At 42.6% G+C, this 15,702-nt stretch overlaps 1 protein-coding gene across 3 annotated transcripts in view; it reads left to right on the forward strand.

Moving 5' to 3' along the window:
- Nucleotides 1–15,702, forward strand: part of alpha-Man-IIb (alpha-Mannosidase class II b) — a 166,866-nt gene that overhangs the window by 138,634 nt on the left and 12,530 nt on the right. For all 3 annotated transcript variants that reach the window (XM_069129778.1, XM_069129780.1, XM_069129781.1), the window contains 2 exons: nucleotides 7,560–7,732; nucleotides 10,391–10,524. In XM_069129778.1, the coding sequence (XP_068985879.1) occupies nucleotides 7,560–7,732; nucleotides 10,391–10,524 (307 nt within the window). The remainder of the gene's footprint in view (nucleotides 1–7,559; nucleotides 7,733–10,390; nucleotides 10,525–15,702) is intronic.

Genomic DNA, 15,702 nt, shown 5'->3' on the forward strand with positions numbered 1-15,702 from the left:
TTTCCGCAATGGTGTAACAATAACTAAAAGAATAATATAACGAATTTTATTTTGTTTTTTATGTATTCGAACTGAAAATAATTTTGTATTAAGGCTATTTATACCAATAGCAGTGAAAATGACCGGTACTTGTCGAAGTGTACAGGAGTCCTGTAATCTGTTTATCGAACCCCAATTAACCAGTCTCCTCGTTTTCTACAACTTGCCACGCGTTTTTCAAATTTTTACCGCGTATCACTCGATACGACGATATCAGTTATCAGGAAAATTCAGGATCGATCGCTGGATCGCTAGATGCTAACGCTGGAAGTAGCACAGCAGTCGAAATGACTGGTTCTACGATTTTATAAATGTGTCAACCCTCGTTCAGGGATCCCAGATGGATTAATAATAGCAAAAATGTACCACGTAACATGGAATTGCTTCCGTAAGAAAGTAATAAATCAATAAATATACAAATATTCTATTATTACGTATTTTTTAAACTAGTCATTTTCACTGGTTTTGGTAGAAATAGCTTCGTGTTAACTATCGATTCTAGTGTTAAGGGAAATATACATAGCACATAATGGCTGTGTTATTTGATGTGCTATGGTGGAAGAAATTAAATGCCTTGGTGCAGAAACCAAATACAGGTTTGCGGGGAACTGAATGAAATACGGTTCGTTCGAGCAATTGCACCATAGTATTCTGCACTTAAAAGGGCATCTATGTGACAAATGATATAAGAAACGATACTTTTTACAATTGTGTGGAAAATATTGAGATCTACGGAAATTTTCATCGCGTTCCTTTTCTCCGGTTCTCGAACTCTGCCACAGCGAAATCGTGTTATAAAAGTGTCCGAAAAATGTCTTTCTTTCGCAAATGTGTCTTTCACAACAGTGCACCCTCGTACAAACGTGAAAACAAGTCTGTGAAATATCACGATGTTTCCTCATAAAGCGAAAGAAACTTTTCGGACCACCTAATACCTGTACTTTCTCAATTGCCAAACCGTCTTACAGCGAACCCGTGTTCTAAGAATATCGTGTTCTGCGTGTGATACCTGTACAAGTTTCATATGACACGCACTTGCCCGATATTCGTATCAAAGTATTCGATAATAGTCGCCAGAGAGTGGAAAAAGTGTCGCCTAAACGAAGAGTGTGAAAAAATAATTCTTCCACGATGGAAGACACATCGTGGCTGTCAAAAAGCGCGAAAAAAACAGCCTTCCGAAGGATCACGCGAATTTTTCTGCCGTTAAAAATCCTGCAATTGTACCAGTGTAATATATAGGAGAAGCGTGGATGTGCTTTAGGTGTGTGCAACTCTGCCTATGTCGCGGTTTTCCAGCAAACCTTTGTGCAGCGATTCCCTTGACCAGCGGTTCCCTTGGCCCTTGACGCTAATGGGAATGTTTCATTAAAACTCACGTGGTCGGGAGAGAAAACTCCAGGCGCTTGCTCGTCCGAGAATTTTCAATATTTAGCCTCATAGCTCGTTTATTTATTCGACCGGATAAAACTCCCTGGTTTTTTCACCGGAGCGGCTCGAGTGCTCGATAATGAATCCCCGGCTCGGTCGATAAGTTGCGCCTTTCGCGATGTTCGCTGAAAACTGTGGATCGTCAAGCTTGTTGAATACCGCGGTGAATGCACGAAGCGGATTTAGCCGGACGCTTGTAATCTGCAAGAAGCTTTCTTCTCTCTTCGATTGCTGTTTCTCTAACGTGGAATAACCGCGCAAAATTTATTCACCTAAATGTCAACGATCGTCGATTCGAGGAAAGTCGTATAATATAAAAGTAAAAAAGAAAATTTATGACGTCGTTTTCAGCTCCTGTACTCCGACACGAGTAACTTGTTTCGCGTAAATTCTGACGATCGTGGATCTTGAAGAAGAGTCAGTTTGCTATGGCGAAATCACGGAATGCGTATCCGATCAGCCAGAGGCGAAACACAGATTAGAGGGTTGGAAGGGTTGAACGCAGCGGAGAAGAATGAACGCGATGCGACGATAATCTGATCTGTGTAATGAAGCGGTAGGAGAGCAACACGGCGGATAGAAAGGTGCGTTTACAACGCAGGCCTGGGCCAAGCTCAGCACAGGGATCGTACGTGCTCAGCAACGGAGCCTCAAGGCGGATCCGCGCGGCGAGCAACTTCGTTAACGAATCTGCGAAATGCCTCGGATGCATCGGCTTAATTAGCTCGCGAACGTGAATGCCGGGCTGCCGTTGCCAGGCGCGACCGGAAGTGAAAGGTGAATCTCCCCGTACGAAGTTGCTGCTCGATCGGTTCGATGCACCGCCGATACGCCGTCACGTCTGCTCGTTAGGATGAAACATATCCCCGTGCCATGATGAATTTCAATGTTCGCTGAAAAAGAGCAAAAATCCGGCGATTTTTTCATCGCGGCAAACAAGATCCATCGTTTCTATGGAATATTCAAGTTAGGCGCTCTTGTGCGCTTCCGAATTCACAATCTGGAGCTTTCGTTTCGGATTTTCGATAAAAATTCTACACTAACGTATCATTTGCCCACAAATGAAGTTACAGAATGTAATAGTCAAGTCGTGCAGTCACAGAGAGTCATAATCGAGTCGTGCAGTTTCAGAGAGTTATAGTCACGTCGTGTAGTTACAGAATGTAATAGTCAAGTCGTATAGTTTCAGAATGTAATAGTCAAGTCGTGCAGTCACAGAGAATCATAGTTAAGTCGTGCAGTCACAGAGAGTCATAGTCAAGTTGTGCAATTTCAGAGAGTCATAGTCACGTCGTGTAGTTACAGAATGTAATAGTCAAGTCGTGCAGTTACAGAATGTAATAGTCAAGTCGTGCCCTCACAGAGAGTCATAGTCAAGTCGTGCAGTCACAGAGAGTCAATCGAATCATGCAGTCACAGAGAGTCATAGTCAAGTCGTGCAGTCACAGAGAGTCAATCGAATCATGCAGTCACAGAGAGTCATAGTCAAGTCGTGCAGTCATAGAAAGTCATAGTCAAGTCGTGCAGTCACAGAGAGTCATAGTCAAGTCGTGCAGTCACAGAGAGTCATAGTCAAGTCGTGCAGTCACAGAGAGTCATAGTCAAGTCGTGCAGTCACAGAGAGTCATAGTCAAGTCGTGCAGTCATAGAGAGTCATAATCGAGTCATGCAAACACAGAGAGTCATAATCGAGTAGCAGTAACAAGGACAGGATTTTTGAAACTACCTGTAGACGTTTAGTTTCTCGGTACGTCGAATAGGAGAAAAGGGAATGGAATCGAGTGGTAGCCCCTGAATTAAAAAAAAAAAGAAAAAGAAAAAACGTTTCAACTAGCACGAAACTGGATTTGGTTGGAGAAAATTCAATCAGGCTCACAGTTCCGCGATCTCCTGGTACGGAATCGCAAATCAAAGAGGTCGACAGATGGAAGACGTCGATCGGTGGTGCTCGTCGTCTATGCGGTGAATTTTTCTCCACGATATTATCCTCTCAGTTTTACCTTGTGGGTTATCTATGCCCGGAAAAAAAGCACTATAACCTTGTTAGACAAGATTGCAGAATATTGGCGTGTTTATGACGCTACGGTACCGTGAATGGACGACATCGAGTACCGAACATATCTTACCATATCCGAACACGTATTCTTACATCGTGCTACGCGAGGCAACTTTTCAGTTTTCAAAAAAATGCATAGGTACGTATGGTATTTAAAATTGGACCGAATATCGTTATCAAAATTCTGAATATTCTAAATACTGAATACTTGTTACGAAAATACTCAAGGAAGAGACAGAATGATAGATGCACAAAGAGAGTTAGAAGGATTTCCAAAAAAAAAAAATCTGAACACGAGAATTTCTTCCTGAAAAATCCTACGATACAAAACCTGTTCTATCTAAAATTCCTGATCCGGACATCGATTAAAAAAAGAACGCTGAAACAGCGGAGAAGAATTTCCATATTATATTGTATTCAGCTGAACGAGAAGCGGTTGAAATGACGACAAAATGGCCACTGGTGGGTATTAAAATGGCGGTGCAGTAATTCGAACGATGGAATCGGCAAACAAGCGTGGAAATCGCGGAGCAGAGACGAAGAACGGAAGGAAGGATAAGCAGAATGGGAAGTGGAAGGTGCGTCGGATGCATTCCACGACTAGATCGGCATTGTTGTGCGCGTTTTCGAAAAGGCCACCGCCCACCATTGTACCTGGCCGACAATGGCCTGATGAGCCAGTATTGTCGAACTTGTCGAACTCCGGCACGATGAAAGGGCCGAGGGGAAGCCGCGTCCGAAGTCCCCCGGCAAGTACGTGCCTCCTGGGACTCGATGAAATCGCTTTCGTCCGGGAACCACTTCCGTCCAAATATTTGTTCCGTCATTCCAACTCCGTACTTTCGATCCAACAATTATTAATCCTGTTTTTCTTCTGAGCTGTTGGGCCCTCTGCTACCAGCATTCATAATTCTCCACAAGGGAAACAGTGGCCAGATTGGACCAAGTACTTCTGAAACATTCAGTCGATTGTTATTCGGTTAGGAAGCTTGCGGATCGATGGGGAATGGGTTTGATAGTATCATTTGGTCTGCGGTCGATTTATACCGAGTCGCAACTCCAAGTCTTCTGATGCTTCTCGAGAGATTAGATTCGGGTTAGGTTAGAAAGATTGGATTGGATGTTGAGGCCAAGACCAAAGATTGTTTATTCTTCTTGAAGATACCAGTGGATAAATTGGACCAGGTATTTCTCAGTAATATAGCTGAATGCTGTTAAGCTGTTTTCATCGAATCTCCTGACGATATGATTCCGATGAAATAAGATCGAAGGCGAATCTGTCCTAAGCAGCTGTCCGCATTCTCGAGGTTCGGATGGATGAGAACGTCCTTTCCAGCTAATGAGCTTCTGCTTAAACTTTCTTTTCCTATCGATTGACGAAAGTACACACCGGAATCGTGAAAACAGGAAGGAGACGGTGATCGCTTGAAAACGAACTGGCTTTTGGCTCTCACGAAGGGACGCATTAGACTAGGGAAGAAGTTGCGCGAAGTTTGCAAGTTGCCAGGCCGGAAATTAACCTGCACAGCTCGTGATGCACTTTTGGCGGCGACTTCTCCTTTGAGAGTGGCGTAGAAACCTGGATATAAAGTCGTCAGAGTGCGTGACTCCGGGGACATGTTTCCGGCAGTTGCAGTTCTCTAATTTATGATAACAACCTATATACACAGTGTCCAATTAATCTTCCAATTCCTCAAGAAAAATTAAGCTTCGTAAGCTAAATTTAGATCAAATTACGATTAGAGTATTTCCCACGAGAACACCACTGTCTAAGGAATTCTATCGTTCGACATGATTGACGTAAAACGCTAAACACGTAGCAGTGGAGAGAGACATGATAGGTGAAGGTAAACAGCATTCGAGATACGAGATACGTTTAGGTCGTAAGAGACGTCCTCGTAAAAAGTACGTCTGCTCTGGTAAAATGTTGGTGTGGTTGCCTATCGCGACTGGGGAAATGTAATGGAACGGTCACGAGTCGCTTGTCGTCCTCTACTTACCCTCTTCCACCCTTTAACTCTCTCCGCGTTGCTTCTTTTCCTTTCCGGCGAGAACTACCGCCAGCCAGCGCGCTTATTAACGTTATTTATTCACATAATAGCAGTGCTTTCTTATGCATACAGGATGGCAGTGTAACAGGAAGAAAAAAAAAAGAAGGAAGAAAGGTGAGACGCTAAGAGCACAAAAATTAGGTGCCATGGAACCGGTGTAAAGCACGAAAAACGTGTTAGCGTTGGAATACTGATTGAAAAAAATAAATCAAAGTGCATGCAATTGTCTGTAGAGAGAAGGTCAACCGCTGACAGCTTTCGTATTTAAAACTGTCCATTCCATTTAGAGGACGACGATTCGAAGAAGTAGCCGGCAAAGTTATCGGGAAACTGAACGATCGAACGGATCGTACTAGCTGAGAAGAGGAGATCAATGAAGAGTGAAGGGGTAGGGGTGTATTAAAGGGGCGCAGTGATCCGGGCCACGATCGTCTCATGCATACGAATAAGCCTTCCTTGATATCTCCCGTGGCGGTTTCCGGTAGTAGCCGGCTTATTAAACGCTCTGGATGATCGATCTGTAATTAACGCTCGTCTTCGGGAACGACAATTCGACAGTTGGCACGAACCTACTGGAATATCAATTTAGAGAAGTTCCACTATTCTCACCTATTTCTTGCTTATTGGCAGTAGAGGATCGTTCGATAGCTTCTCGATACGGATAAAATAAAATAAAATAAAATGAATGGATCCGGTGAATCTTATAGAATCCGATTCAAATCATCGATCCAGCTGAAATGAAGGGGGTGGGAGGGGGTTGGTCCGGTCGGTCGAGTAATAAACGGGGGCGCATAACAGGGATTTGTCAGTGACCTATGCACAGTTTAACGTGCCGCGGCTTCCACGCTGATTATGAGCGAATGGATATCGGTTTATTGTAATCCTTTGTGGCAGCGGTTCTCAATCAGAAGCCGAGCGAAGTATCTTCTTTTTCCCATCATGACCGAGCGAAACGGGTCGCTGTGTGAAAGATCAAACAAGCGGCGCGTTAAATATTCATAAAAGAGAGGCTGTGAAAGCCGATGGGTAGAGGAGAATGACGGGAAAAATTGAAGCGTCGGTGCCGACCGGTATGAATTTTCATTAACGCGAACTTTCGGCCCGGCCGAAAATCAAATTGACTTCGACGAATTTCAAATGCAATTTCGAATCTCCACTGAAATCTGCATGCTCCACGCTGCAACCAACAAAGTCGCCGCGTTAATCGTCGTATTAGTTACGAAAAAGTTAGGTTAACCTAGGTGTCGCTCGTGCAATCCCCTAGAATGTAGTTTCCCCTAGGGAGATTGAATTATCCGTGTACGTAGACCGGAGGAAAGGCAATTTTTCTCGAAATTTCCCCGTTCCACGTGGTAGACAATGAACAACAATCAAGCCGGCCAGGCTTACGGCTGAATGAGCCAATGGTAAATCGTAATGAGTCCTGCAAATTGTTTTACGAGCGATGCTGGCTGGCGTGCGGCCACATTACAGGCTCGACCCAGCGGTGTATCAATTACGAAATAATGTCGTTATCGTGGCGAGCCTGGAACGGCCTAATTAACGAATTTCTGCTTCGAACTCGTCGATCACGACCGGTTGAGAACCACTATCTGGCTATTTCAGTTAGAAATTCGTTAAGTCCTGCCATGGATCAGAACGGTCTGACTCATTTTGATCGGAATATATATATCTGCATATTTAATATATAATATTTTCAGCAAATATAGCGATACATTTAATTGCGACAATGGAGAAGCTAATATCGTGACTCTTGTTGCAGTTACATAACCTAAAAACTGATCGTTTCGGTCTTCGCTTGTAAATGCGATCTGTTAGCCAGGATTCAGCTGCGTTAGCAGATAAACGAATTCAAACTCCATGAAATTGCAAATCTTCTGACGTTCCGTGTTCAAATGAAAGTTAGAATTGCTGTGGGAACTTCTTTTTAACCTATGAAGATTTACGGACAGATAGTAAGAGTGTATTTTTTGTCGTTTCAGGTGATCCTGGTGCCCCACAGTCATACAGATCCAGGATGGTTGAAAACGTTCGAGCAGTACTTCCACAGCTCCACCAGAAGCATCTTGAACAACATGGTGTCGAAGCTTCAGCAGTGGCCCAACATGACTTTCATCTGGAGCGAAGTGTCCTTTTTGTCACTTTGGTGGGAAAGGTGAGTAACATGGGAACACGTGATGGAGGGGATTGAAACAGAGTAGAATACATGAATACAAATGGTAAAAATCACATACACGAGGAAAGAGAGTATAGTGAGATGCTGTAGACGAAGGGTAGCTTTTCCTTTGATCGACGACAGTCGTCATTTTTCAACAACATCTTCGGCAATTCTCGCCACATGTCCCATTCAGCAGGATTTACCATATTTTATTTACCATAATACGAGTACAAACGCGTATACAAAAATATTCCACAATAACAATCTACATGCCATCCATCAGAAACAGTATAAACGCACCAAAATTGTCGTCAGTAGATGCAATGGAAACAGGCTTATTTTCTGCAGTATCGTTCTTGTCTCTAGTCGTTCGATTGCCCCGGCCACAATGCTCATCGGTAACATCGCTTTTTATGCCCACGTTAGGAGCTGGCGTTGTACGTGGCTCGCGAAGACGACAGTCGTAAAGGGCGCCATTAGGGGCGGTCGATGGCGGCTGAGATGGCCTAGCTTGAAAGAGCAGTTAAAGCATCCCCTTACGATGGATGGAATATCCGCTAGAATCTTCCTGTGCTTCTCTTTTTTTTTTTTTTTTTTTTTTAACGATTGAAAGAGAATCCAGGGATAAAGATGAGGAAGTATCGCGAGCATAAAAGGGAATCGCGAAAGGACAATGAGATGAGATCCCCACCTACCACTGCTATGGAAGAACTTCTTTATGAAATTGACGGTGGATCGAATTCTGTCCAGCACCGGCTGGGACAAGGGATCATTTCCGATTCAGGGAAACGGAAATCGTGTGGATAGCGATCCAGGAAAACGGAAATCGCCTCGATACCGATCCCCGGCTATCGTTCCGTAAGAGGATCACGTGGAAAGGGGAATAGATTTCCGTGGACTTAGCTCGGCGACCGTGTGTTCGCGTGTCGTGAGCTTCTTCCTGAAACGAGGCTGTCATAAAATGGCCCATTAGAACGAGAAACGGCAGCGTCATGGTGCTTCGGGTTTAGGTAATATCCGGCGGATCGAAAACCACCTCCTTCCTTAACAACCTGCAACGCCACGACTGAGAACGAGCCTCTTTTGTACTATACTGTGTAGCAGGAATTGTTGGGTCGTTGCAGCAGAGGAGTTCTTGTTTCCTCGTGAACCAGCGTGAATTTGAGCTTAATGCGAAGTTCTGAAGGAGATTTCGTATAATTAGTAAGTCTGAGTAGTAGGAGAAAAGGGTGGAAAAGGCGAGACACCGAGGGTAATTGGCTGGGATAGGTCAGAGCGTGTTTGACTGTCTCCTGGCTGACTCGGGTTTCGAATTCCCACGGACTTGGATCGATTTTCACCTGGCGAGAAATTATTTTCACTTGCTTCCCTTTTTACTATATCCCTAGTGCACTCTACAGGTGAAAGAATTTTACAACCACTGAAAAGTACTGAAAAGTGGTCAAAGTATTTGATCAATGTATGTGAAAATGGAAGTTGAAAGTACGTAGTGTACTCAAAAAGATGGAAATGCAACCAATGGGATTTGAACTTGGAATGCATGTTTCTCTCCACTAGTGAGTCTCTCTGACTGAAAGCTTCGTAGTATTCTACATAGCGAAGGTCCGTGATACTTTTAAAGGTACTTCTAGATTCTCTGCTTCACCGAGGATCAATCCGTGTACGAAGTGTTAACCGGAAAACCTAAAGACGTCTTGGTGCAAATTGACGACTTCCTCGGCATTTGGGTTATCGAAGAGCGGAAACGGTAGTGGAACGGAATTTGTTGGTGGTTTACGGACCGACGTGAACCGCAAGGAGGCGGCCATTGCGGCCTGCGTGGGATCACGTAAATCCCAGACCCACTGGAATGCGCCCCGACTATAAATATGATTTGTATCACGGATTGTATCGTGCGAAATTACAAGTTGCGGCGTAACACGTTACACCCCTCCCCCGTTATCTGCGATGTAACTTACAATTACTTGACCTGTATATCAGCTGCACGTTGTAAGGCATTCATGCTTAACCTCCTTAGATAGTGAATTATACTTCCAGGAATGTCTTTGCAGTTCTACGATTCTAGAAACATTCGCTTCCTTCGAAGCTAATCTAACGTCTGGCAGTATAACCTGAAAAGTGATTGATAACCACTCGCAAACTATTGTAAAATCTAGATAAACTTGGAACCATGCATAGAGATTCGTATACGTTATCAGATTCGAAATGTACTAAAGCGCAAAAGTGCTGACTGCATCGGAGATACGAAAGCAGCTATGTTCTCGACGTGCAAATTTTCAAAGTTGAGGATGGGTTGGATCGTGAAATTTAGTTGGATCTGATCATCGTGCAGACTTCATGACCTTAACCTAAAACGAGAGAAAAGCTGGAGAAGATTTTGCAGAAGCAATGCGAGATTTGTGGCGATTTTATGGCAGACATAAACGTTCTAACGAGGGAGCTGAGCTCTCACGGGAGTATTAAGCCCGGTAGGCAATACTTCTCCCGATCGATCATGAATTCTGACTTTAGTCGACGTTGAACCATCGATTTCGACTCACGAACAACATAAATATCATCCACAAATTGTAATCGATCTACGTTTGGAAATTTTCAGGTTAGGAAGCTAGAAATACATATTCAGCTAAAATCTTTGGCTTTCTTGTTCATTTACAGTGCCCACCCCACCAAGAAGATGGTCGTGAAAAGGTTAGTGAAAGATGGCAGGCTAGAGATGACCACAGGAGGCTGGGTGATGACCGATGAAGCAACGTCGCACATTTACGCCATGTTGGATCAGCTGATCGAGGGTGAGTGCGGCCATCTTGAATTTTTATCGCTCCTGAATAGATCAGCATATTCAGGACCAGTATAAAACGGTATAAAATTAGAGGAAATGGAAATTGGGTATAACGTGGAACGCAATAACCCACGTTTCCTTTATTCGAAAGAATTTTTACTTAATCTCGACTTCTCGGAGGTGATGAAGATGACGAGGGTCTTCGCAGGAATTGCCTGCAGCGTTCTTAACGCCCTCTGATTGCAGAAGAAAAAGGAATCTGGCTGGTTTAATGCCAGAATTTTATCGTACCCTAGAATTCCTCTCATTACAGTTGAGACCTCCATGATACTAGCCGCGCCATAATAATTACCATTCCCTTAAATACGTCCCGGCGTTATCGCCGTCTCGTGGTCATTAAGCGCGATCGTGATCCAGGCTATGACGTTTGAGAATCCTCAGGAACTTCCTCATGATCCTGGAATCCTTCTTCAAGGACCAATAAATTGTATACGAAATCTTCCTGTCAGAATTGGATTTATATTGTTATGGGCGACAAGTGGCGAAGGAGTTTGATGAATTATTAAATTCGTCTCAAAGTTTCTATTATGAAAATGGCCTTTAAAAGGTCTATGTAAGGAACCTTCGTTCTTCGCATCCTTCCTTATTTTGAGATTAAAATAAAATTACGATATAAACTAGTTTCAAAGTATCTGGACAAAAATGGCCAAGTTGGTGATGAAAAAAGTTAGAGCTTTTTGTCAGAATCGAATGGACCAAATTTGTCGGAATATTTAAACCGCAATTTCTATTCTCTACAGCAAGGGATTCTCTGCGCTTGATCGATTTGGGTCGGTTTGGAAATCCTTCGGGTCTGTTCCGACTGATAGCAATATAGGAGGATTTGTTGGTAACGTGTTGCGTTTTCGACGTTGCATATTCACATACAGAATATTTGCCGATATATCGGCGTGTAATGCCCGCGAGCACGCATATTGACCGCGGCTGGCCTGGATATTTAACGTTCTAAGCGCGAACCGACCGCATACATATTCAGAAGCCTAATAATTGGAAGTTAATATAGCCTGCTCGGTATTATTTCAATGGAACGTGTGGACCGGCTACACAGGTTGCCGTGTAAATTGTAAATCTGAATGCAAACCAGTATGTCCTTGAATGAAGGAAATCATGTGGTTTCGTTGTCAATCTGTAATAAGAGAATCACGAAAAATAATATTCTGGGAAAAAAGGGAAAGTCAAAGAAGGACTTTCGAGATAGGTTTATAGATTTTATCGTTTATATATTCGCATACTTTTCTTTTACGTTCATTTATTGGATATTTATTTACTTTATTCAATTTATTTTTCATCATTTTATATTACCATATTTCCTGTTAACGAGAGTTCCTCTCGTTTCTTTTACAAGTAGGGAACGAGGATGACAGGAAAAATCGTGTTTGTAGAGGAAGAAATTACTCGTTCCCCTGAGGTAGTCAGACAACCTGATACCAACGCTACATATTTCACTTTGTTTCCTTCTGTATCTCCGAATTAGCTTCACAGACATTACAGCGTCGGATCTCAAATTGACTTCATCTCGCAGCCAACGTCGAAGTTACCAACAGAAAACGTCCTCGAACCATTTGTTCACGGGATGAGCCGTCGAGAACCGGCAGAATCGGCCAGGCGATAAAGGATCGAGAGATCTTTGGAAACCTCGGTATCTCTCGGTGGATCCAGTGTAAATATCGCGGGAGAAAAGCGTTCATGGCCGCGTGCTATCGCGCAGCATGGAATTTCTGCTCTTCTCTGGCTGCTAGAGAACACAGGAATCCACAGTTGGAAATACAGGGAAGCGCAATCGAAGGGAAGTCCTGGCGGCGATATTACGTGACTGAGATCCACCCACTTCGGGCTTGTCGGGTGAATATCCTCGACGAAAGCTTCTCCCGTGTATAAAGGATGTAATTTAAGTCCACCAGAATACGCGGAGCATCTCTCTGCGATCCTCTTTCCTTTGGATTCTCTTCACCGTTGATCTTTTTTTTTTTTTTTTATTTTTTATGATTCCAGCGACAACTCGCTTCTGAGATCCTTTTCGTGCCGATTTCGTTGAGAATCGAAGTTTGAAGAGGTTACATGTGGTTTGATAAGCAAAGAATTCGTCCAGTGTAGCTGAGTAATTTTTTTATGGTCTAGAGCCTCTCAGATTCCTTCATTTTCATTGCTGGTCTATGCGATAAGATCTTCTTCTTAATTGATTTTACGTGGAATCGAAGTTTGGAGAGGTTGGATTTGGTTTGAATGAATAATGGGGGATTCGTGAGATCGATTAGACTAAGTTTTTAAAGGTTCTGATGGATGTTCTTCTTCCTGATCTTCTTTTATTGGTTCTTTTGATGGTCCGCGTGATGGATCATAGTTGGGATCCTTTTTCGAATTCATATTGAGTTATATTCAGGTTGAATTAGGTTTGAACATGAATTAAGAAGCTCGTAGACCCATCAGTGATAACTTTTTCAGGACTTTCAATATCGATCCTCCCTTTTAAACTGGTTCTGCATTTTTTTTATGAAACTACTGTTATTACTTGCAACTGTGTGATTTAGCATTTTGTGATTGCTGGTTTTTACAAACTCATGCGCGCGTCTAAATTATTTCTCCATCCAAATATACACTCTCAGCTTCTAAAGCATGCCTTTTGCAAACGGATCCTGTGGTCCCCTTTTAATCAGATTACTTGTGTCGTCCTAACCATCCACCAAGGAGAACGGCTTATTACAATCGCTTCGAAACCTCCCCAAGCGTTTCGTAATTAGCTTTCCCCTCTTTCCCCCTAAGTATCGTCTCAGAAACAGGCGACTAGCCCTCTTTGAACATCTCGAATCGCGACTTTTGAACGTAAATGGCACCAGGTAGAGGCGGAATTACATTTGAAAAAAACAAGGACGCCACTTAATTGCGTTTCGCGGGAGTAATCGTCGAGCTTTTCTTCCGGGAGAAGTAAAGTGTCGCGTGGATTCCTTTGTGCCACGCCAGGCGAAATGCGCCCGTTCCTTTGTCTCCTGTTTCTGCTCGAAAAACAACCTGACGTTTGTCGTGGTCGCTTTGAAACTTGACGGATCGACAGAAATAAATAACTAATGCTTTATTTTAGTCATTTTTGCAGCTTGAAGAAAGTTTCTCATTTGTGAGTCAATCCTCGATATTTTTAAGCTGACCGAGAAAATGTTTTCGACGCTGCAGTGTCGTTTGGATCCGTAGAAAAGTCGTTAAATGATAGATTTTTAGGTTATTTCCTGTACCAATCTTTAAACGCTTATTGTGGTCGTCTTAAATGAAGTTAAAAGGAGGTTAGGTGGTGAATCAGGTTAGTTCGTAGGTTAGGTGTATTTGAATTGTCATTTCGGGACTACGAAATTGTTGGAAATGAGGATCGAGATAGGAACGATCGGTTTGAGGTTAGGTTTTCACGGTAGGTGGCGCACATAGGCAAAATTATGCATCTCGCAACGACAAATCCAAGCGTCACGGATCGTAAACGGATAAGCGTAATTTACGATCACGAACGCGTCTAATTCCGATCGCACCTGTTCGATCAATAGAACGATTGATTTATCGAAGCCCACGTAAGGGGACAATAGCGCCGGCCAACGATAATAAACCACCCCATTGTTTAGCAGAGGAAATCGCGAGCTATAGCCGTCGTTGAGCGGCAAATTAATTATCCGTTTCAGATAACCAATTCCCTGACGGCAGTTTATTCCAATCAGGTCAAAGCTTTTACTTTGAAAAATAGATTTAAACAGTTTAATGTTTCGAAACTTTTAGGTTCGAATCAGCTATAATTTATTACTTTCAGATTCAGGCATAGGATTAGGTTATTAAATATTAGTAATAATTAAAATATTATAAGAAGCTCGATATACTTTTGAGGTTAGAAAACATATTTTGCCAGAAGGAGGTGTTAGTGTTAGATTGGTTCGAAGAAACAATCTGTCGTGAAAGAACGGAATAAAAGTAAAAGAATTTCACAGAATTATTCGAACAGGAACCGAAGCGTACTAAGATGAATGTTAACGGCTGAGATTAAAGCGACATGGAAGAGCTGAGTTGGTGGATTAAGCGAGCACTAAAATCCAGAATCCTCTAAAGTAATGGAAGATAAGGGATGGAGAAGAGGTATCGACAATTGCAGAAATCGAGATAACCGCGATCCTGGCGTCGAACACGCAGGAAGCCCGATAATAACCGGAAGTGCACCGGGACGAGTCCATTACCGGTCTGTCCCGAAACGCCGAGCTCGTTTCGGTCGGTCCCTGAGAATTAGCAACAGCTAACGAGCCCCGTTATCTACGTAATCGATTCCATCGCAGAAGATTCGCATCTTGCGCCAGCTAATTTCCTCCCTATGACCGAGATTATCCAAAAAGTTTCAAATTTTCAGAAATAATTTTGCAAATTTAGATTAAACAGAAATACGTTACTAGACTAGTTGTATTCAACCGCTAAGTATAAACCAGGTACTATTTATAGGTTAGGTTTGGGGCAAGGTTTTAGCCATGACCAGACAAAACTAGGTTAAGATAGATTAGACTCAGATAGATCATAGGCGTGATACCACGTCCAGGTTAAGTTTGCCTTAGATCGATTTGGATTTGAGTTTGGATTATGATCTTAGACATACCAGGATACTATACATATATCTAGGTTAAGTTTGAACTATGCTTAGGTTAGATTTGGGTTCGAATCTAATTTGGTTAAGATCGTGAACGAGATCAAGATGTTTGTTCTAGCTTAAGTTCGATCTGAATTAAATGTTAAACCTGAGTTAATTGTTAATTAAATCTGATCTAGAATCATTTTTACATTTCATAACTTTGATCGTGAAATATGATCGAAATATTATTTTTAGGTTATGTTATGAATCTAAAATACAATGATAGATTTGATTTAACATGTTTAAAATGGTACTATATTTGATATAAAAATCGTCATCGTCGATCTCTATAAATAAATTCTTCGGCAAAACTGCCTATAAACGGGAGAGTACTTTATTTCTCTTCTAAGGCTACGTATACCTTCCTATAGCATTTCCTAGAGTCTGAAGAAGCTGGTGGTATCTTTGATTCTGCTGAAATAAGAGCAACAAGTGGTGCGCGGTATTTATTATCCTTCCGTTTGCTCGCAGCTCTTCTGGCTGACTAAT

This window comes from Bombus flavifrons, chromosome 16 (genome assembly GCF_040668555.2).
Source record: "Bombus flavifrons isolate JBK064 chromosome 16, iyBomFlav1_principal, whole genome shotgun sequence".
In the NCBI taxonomy this organism is placed as follows: domain Eukaryota; kingdom Metazoa; phylum Arthropoda; class Insecta; order Hymenoptera; family Apidae; genus Bombus; species Bombus flavifrons.